This window comes from Triticum urartu, chromosome 3, assembly GCF_003073215.2.
Source record: "Triticum urartu cultivar G1812 chromosome 3, Tu2.1, whole genome shotgun sequence".
Classification (NCBI taxonomy): domain Eukaryota; kingdom Viridiplantae; phylum Streptophyta; class Magnoliopsida; order Poales; family Poaceae; genus Triticum; species Triticum urartu.
Window position 1 is genome coordinate 9,867,744 of NC_053024.1, and position 7,290 is coordinate 9,875,033.

At 45.6% G+C, this 7,290-nt stretch overlaps 1 protein-coding gene across 1 annotated transcript; it reads right to left on the reverse strand.

Moving 5' to 3' along the window:
- Positions 1 to 6,166: 6,166 nt before the first annotated feature.
- Positions 6,167 to 6,838, reverse strand: LOC125546464. The gene has a single exon (XM_048710720.1). The coding sequence runs from the start codon at positions 6,836 to 6,838 to the stop codon at positions 6,167 to 6,169; it is 672 nt and encodes a 223-aa protein (XP_048566677.1).
- Between the last annotated feature and the right edge of the window lie 452 nt (positions 6,839 to 7,290).

Below are 7,290 nucleotides of genomic sequence, written 5' to 3' on the forward strand. Positions count from 1 at the left end.
TGCCTCACAAGACTAGTGATTAGAATAGTCAAATGGCTTGAATAAGCATGCAGCCGCAGAACAGTGCACGAATCTCAGTAGCGGCAGACGGATAGGATAAGCGGGTGTCCCGACCCCCGGGTGCTACTACACCTTTTAGTTTTCATAAAGTTGTCTAGTCTAAACGAACAAACATACCATATTGAAATTTTTAGTGACACGATGGTGTGAAACTGAATTGGAAACAGAATTCTAGTACTAAACATAAATTTTAAAATACGTCAACTGAAAGATGAGCAACATCAGATCAATTATCTAAATTGTGATCAAACATTGAAGAGATATATGATATATGATATGATAACAACACTAAAAATGTGAATGTTGTGATGAACTTCAATGCGATTATGCAGTACCTACTGAAGAGCACCTTTGTGACATGGAAGTAACTACCATACAAATGTGGCCATCCTTTTTCTCTGAGCAGATCCAAATCAAGCAAAGATATCTGAAAACCACTTGTGTATCTTTAGGCATATTCATAATCGACATATTTATTGTAACTTGATTCTTCACTTTTTATTCTCTTGAATCCATCAGAATGGTCTTCTTGGTGTGGACTTCGTCCTTCATCAACTAAAAACCTGACCAAAAAGATGAATCAGCTTGTACACAAGACGTTACATCACTGACAAATTTCCAAGATGAATATATACTCCCGTTGTGAAGAGTTAGAACATATCCAGTTAATCCTAACTGAGAAGAGTTAGAACATATCCAAACTTCCTAGAGAGACATGTATTTCTAGGAAGCTTAGGCCGGGTTACAATTATGTACATATGTAATGTCTCACGAAAATCAAATGAAACAGTCGGGCTGTGTCAGTAAGTTATTCTTGCTCAACCCCTAGGTAGGTGTTTCTCTTTCTAATTTGTTTATGATTTGATAATTCGTGTCTCTTCTGAAGGTTGTAGGAACTCCCAGTTACATGTGCCCTGAACTTATTGCTGATATTCTGTATGGCTCCAAGTCTGACATATGTTTGCTAGGCAAGCATTCCTATCTAACATTCAGTTGCATGTCTTGCTCGCTTGTTCTCTTGGCTAAAAATCTGCAATTTTCAGGCTGCTTCATCTATGAGATGACTTCGCTGAAGCATGCATTCAAAGTATTTGGAAGTAGCTATGTTGACATGCTCTTTAAGTTAGAGCTCCTTCTTTCCAGCAAAAATATAAAAGAAAAAAAATACAGCTCCTTTCATCAAAAGTTGCATCTTAGATGATGTTTTTTCCTAACAGAATATGTAGACACTGGTAATAAAGATAAACGAGTCTGTTGCCGCTCCTCACGCCACCCACCGGCCACCACCTCATCATGATGCCAGGTGAGGACATCGACCAAGTGCAGCGGCGGAGCCAGACGAGACAGCACAATGTGTTGGGGTTTAGCAAGGTGCGGACATTAACTAATTAAAAAAAGATTGTAATAAACTCTAATCCTACTGTCGAAACTACTTTCACTGAAAGAGATATATCGTGGGGCGAAACATTAAACTGGAATTAATTACCTTCGGATGGTTGCATAATTTCTTAAGAGCAGTAATATATGCCAAAACTTTAGTACTCTTTGCTTCTTCAGATATCAAGCGCTTAACCTGACAGGGTCAACCACAGACTCCTGTAAATATAACTCCGACTACCTTACATGTGCCTACTAAATATTGCTTGAAACTCAGAACGGTACAGAATTTCCTTACATTTTTGGAGTGTGTGAAGTGGTTGTACAGTGTCATCTGTAAGGGAGTCAGCTTGCATCACACTACTTCAACAATCTATACATAAGCAGGGTTAAGTAATGTAGATGAGGCACAATTATATAATGTAAAAAGAAGGAAGAATCACTATAAAAGACAAAATGGATAGCAGGTACACAATTCTTTTTGTGTTTTCTGAATGTGTGATGAACATATCTGGCCAAATATACACCGGACAGGACATACCTTTGGTGGCAAGTGATTGGACAGCAGGGCATTCGTTCGTCTCAATATAAACTGAATATCATTGAGAAGCCATCAGAAGAATTCAGAAGGTAATTAAGCTAGAGCCCATAAAATTGGAAGAAAATGCATCCAAACAATTCTAGAGGAGATTATTATAACATAAATGTGGACAATACAGTTGTAAAAAATTATGTAGTGCAGAGTGCAGACAACCTTCTTCAGAGGAAAAGGGCTTGCCTGATTTACTTTTGCACTAAGCTCTCCAGATCTCTCGGATCCCAACTTCTTTTCTTCTGCAGTTGCTGTGGGTTCTCTTCCACGAATTATGGGTGCCTTCAGTTAGGGGCAGATAATGTGTTAAATACAGAGGAAAGGAAGATATAATGCAATTAACAGGAATAGCACATGGGTTTAGGTGCACAACACACGAAGAAACTTGAATAACAAATATCTGAGAACACCACCATCTGTTAATAAATACTTCCAGATCTCATTCCCCGCTGCCACTGGCCCCCATTCCCTTCCGCCATCGGCCCCCGTTCCCCGGATCCCCCGCTGCCATGAATGGCAGACAGAGAAAGGAGAGGGCAGGGCATCCTAGGGAGAGAGATGAGAGGAGGCGTTTACCTACATAGGTCGCCATCACCTGGTAATTGTGGAATGCGGTAGGGATGGAGAATAGTTGGATAAGTTGACCTTTGTTAGCTGCAGCATATATGTTGATGATACCATGGATCATTGTCTTTGTCTTCTTCGTCCATGATTAGGATGTAGGTGTCAGAGCACTTGTACAGACAAACACATTATGCCGTTTTGAATCGAGTAGAAGAATTCCATGGTCCGAACTGCCCTACATCACGTACGTAGCACTATTGCCAGCTGCGGAAAACTTCCTTGAACATCATCAGGGGTCTGGATGTGTGCAATTATAAGCGTCAGTCAAATACAATAGTTGATCGGCTAGAACAAGCATGGGGATAATGAATGGCTGGACATAATCCATCCATCAATGATTCATCCCTTGGTCTAATTACCTTCTGACGTTGAAGGGCCTGATGATGCCGGGAGCGCCGGCTCCACAGAGGACGCAACTACTGACGCACTTGGAGGTGCACCGAGCCGCCTCAGGCGACCCCGGGTGCTTGATCTGCTCCGCTTTTCAGTTGCCTTCTGCTGCTTCGGGCTGGGATGGGCGTCCTCCAGCCACCGCTGGACCGCCACGCCAGCGCACCAACGCTCGCGTCTGCAGTCCTCCATCCCCCCGGGGTCTTGCCGCTTGAGGAAGAGGGTGAGAGGGGCAGGCTTGGGAAGAGAAAGGGGCTCTACCAGATTCGCCGCCGCCGCCAACGATGTCTTCGCCCGTCGTCGCCATCCTTCTCCTCCGCCCCAACACGGCGCCACCGCTGCCCCTACTTCTCCACCCAAATGGTGACACCCCAGCCGGTCCAACCCCTCAGCGACGCGGCTGCCCCGCTCCCATCCTCAGTGCCCGCAACACGAGTTGGCGGCTAGGGTTAGCCACAGGGGCGCGTGCAGGGAGGGAACGGTGAGGAGGTGTTGTGCATCGATTGGGGAGACAAGGGTGAGCCGTGCTGGTGGCGGCCGGCGCGTGAGTCGGATGGCGTCGGCCAGAATCTAAGGGACGGCAACGGCGGCGGATCTCAGAGGGGGCGAAGGGCTCAGCGGCTGGGAGAGTCTTGACGATAAAATGAGGAAACAGATCGAGGGGAGTCTCGAGGCTGTTTTTTTTTTACGATCAAGGCGGAGAGACGAAAGAAAAACCGAAGGTGGGAGGATGACGGAAAAAAACCAATGAAAATAAACCGCGCAGACTATTTCACCAAGTCGTCCATTAGGAGTAGAGATAAATACTTCAATGCACCCTCGAGAAGGTCCGCTCAATTCATCTCTTCAGGTGGGTTCAGGCTACTAGACACTTCTTTCACACGTTCATTGCATGTGTGTTAGGGGCCCATAGGACTGATGAATGATAAAAGAATCATTGTTTGAATAAGCTCGTCTCACTGGCAGGCAGATTCAAATGGAAGCATGCCACGAAGTGTCTGAAGTGAAGGCGACTCGATCTGTTTGTTTGGTCTGAGTATGGTGGATATGCAATCTGTTTATCGCACCCGTTAAATCTTAATTGATTGAATATGTTAGTTCTGAGTGTTGATGTTTATGTTATATCTTTTGCACTCAGTAGTTACTCAATTCTCAGGAGGATCCAACAACGGCTACTCGTAAAATTTAACGAAAAGTAAACATAGAAATGATTGCATGCATGCACTGATATATAAGTAATTAACAACCATGTCATACTCAACCATAATAGCGATGTCCAAAGTAGGGTTCCACAAGTTGGACCCTCACACTAAAGTTGCATGGCTACAATAGCCGACATCTAGTCCTTCTTCTTCTTCGATGCTCCTCCCTGCGGGCCATCGTCTCGGTGAGGACGCTTGGCACAAATAGTCGGCTGGTTGTCGTCCTCCTCCTTCTCACCATCCTCCTCGTCGCCGTCGTCCTCCTCCGCTTCCTTCTCATCCTCCTTGTTGTCGTCCTTGTCCTCGTCGTCCTTCTCCGAGTTGGCCTTCAAGGGCTCCTTCGGCCCTTCCGTGAACTCGATATAGTCGGGGTCATCAAAACTGTAGAGGTCGGAGGGCATCCTCAGCGCACTTGAATATTTTCTATCAATATTCCTAACAATTGAATAATTCAATAAATAATACATTTTGACAATTAAATAATTTTCTTCTAATTAATTATTTAATTACTACTCTCTCTGATCCAAAATAAGTGTCGTGGTTTTAGTTTAGAGGGAGTAGCATTTTAACAATTTGCTACTATTGGGGACGGCAGACTTAGCTGCGATTACTAGTAAATCAAACTTATTCAGTGCTGCACCAGATCATAAATAGTTACCATCCATAACATGCACCAGATGAGATACATACTTGACAGCAGTGGCGGAGCCAGCGTTGAGTCGATGGGTTCAGCTGAACCCAACGATTTTTCCGTCGCTCCACGTGCATGCATGTATTTTTCTGGCATGAACCCAACAAAAAACCGTGGCTGAACCCATCAAATCAGCATCCCACGTACAGAGAAAAAAAGAAAAAAGATCCCACGTAGTAGCCAGTCAAAAGCCCAAAAGCCCACATCATGTGAAGTGCCTAGGTCTGTTTGTGCGTCTTCTCTTTACGAGTACTTGGCCGCCGCCTCTCGGTTCGTTGAATCGCTTCCTACAAGAAAACTCAAACAATCTCATCTCTCCTGTTGGGTGTTTCACCGTCGATTGGTCGCCACAGGCCAGCTGCTGAGGGACAACCGAACCACTAATACAGATTCAAGGTAATGAATCACAATCTGCGCATCTCCTCTCTCATCTGCAGGTCCTATCTAGTCTACTACGATCCAAGTATCGATTTTTGCGCGAGTTTTCTAGTTCCTTATCCCCTGTACTTTGATTATATGGACATTGGGATTATCCCCAGTACTATTGAATGATATTTCTTAACTAAAAAAATAAATCGCCAGATCCAGATATGATGCAGACATTTCAAGGCCAACTATTATGCCCAGGAAAAATGCATCAAATTTCAATGCTGCAAGTAATCCGCCTGGTCGAAAGAAACTTTGGTAGTACATAAAAATTTCTAAGAAGCAAGATGTGATTAGGTGAAGATATTTAATCATTGGATCTTATGGGCAACCACCTAACTTTGATTATCCACTTAGGGTCATTGAAGATGCTTCACCAAGATTTGATCCAGAATGATGGTTCACTTGAGTATAGCAACAATATGCATAAGACCTTATGTTCGTGCTGCTTTCTTTTCAGGGATAACAATAAGGGACAAGTTAAGAGTGATGCATTAGCAAGTATAATGGTAGTTATTTTAGATGGGTCAAACTAACTTGTCAATTTCTTCAACGTTTCAGCAAGATGAGAAAGCTATACTTGAATCTATGAAGTTTTTTGGTCCTGGACTAGCTATAATATCTAACCGGTATGTCTGTCGTGCACTCTTCAATTTTTTATGTAACACAATATATGATAAGTGATGTCATATTTTTCATTTGTATCTTGCTTTTGAGTGCTATGATCTTTTGTTGTGAGATTGTGTGAAATTAGACTTTACACTAGATTAATTTGTAGCAATCTTCACAAGTCAATAAATGAACTCAATGGCTAAATTTGCTGGCTCGCCCCTGCTTGACAGCATCCTCCTCGATGTCCTCGCCTGTGGTGTAGTCGACTTCATTGGGAGCGCCAGCGGAAGGTGGGTTCAGATCGATCCAGATGCTGAGCGTGAGCGTGTCACCGGAGAGCATCTCCTGGGGCACCGCCAAGAACATCCCCTGCCACGGCGCGGGTGCGCCGGCGGCCAGCATGCTGCTGCTCACCGGCGAGGCCATGAGGACCATGTCGATACCCGGGGGCCCCACGGACAGCTTGCACCAGAACCGGGGCGCCACCTCGGCCTCACCGTCGGGCCTGACGTACACTAGCGACACGGCCGTAGCGGCGCCCAGGGGGCCCAGGGACACGAGGAAAACGCTGCGGTCGTCCTCCCCGACGAGCGCATGCCAGGGGTGCGAAAGGGAGAAGCCGAGGTTAGAGGACAGGCCGTAGCGGACCGTGACGGCGGGGCGCTGGTGGCTGTTGGCGAGATGATTGAGGAGCATCGCCGGGGAGCCCACGAAGGCGCACCCGGACTCCGGGCAGGAGCAGGCCAAGGCCATACTGCACTGCTTCTTCTTCGTTGCGGCGGGCTGTAGTGCGGCGAGAACCACTGGAAGTAAGCAGTAGGGGAGATGCGCTGAGAATAGGCAGGGACGGCACACGGCAGCCATTTTATACCCTCTGCACGGACGCGTCTCTTGGACGGATAAACGCGTAAGTCTCATTATTAAAACGCGGACGCGTCCCTTCAAACGACGAACCAACGGCTGTCAGGAATACGTGTTTTCAGGCAAGTAATGAGCGCCACGGCTGTCAGGCAATACGTACGCTCATATTGGTCCTTGTGGCAATCCCACGCCAATACTTAGACTCGCTGAACCAATCCACGTGTGTACCTGCACCTGATTAGTCCTTGAGGCACTCCCATGCACTTAGTGCCATTACCATTTTTTTCAAAACCAAGGCATAAGATTTGGCTCATCCAGTAAATAAGGAGGGAATAGAGTTTAGAGTTTTACAAAGCACCCACATACACAGCATGATAATTACTCACGCAAAATGATATGCCCTAGTCTTTTAGCGCCCGCCGTAACCCAAAGTTTTGCCTCCTCTAAGATGATGT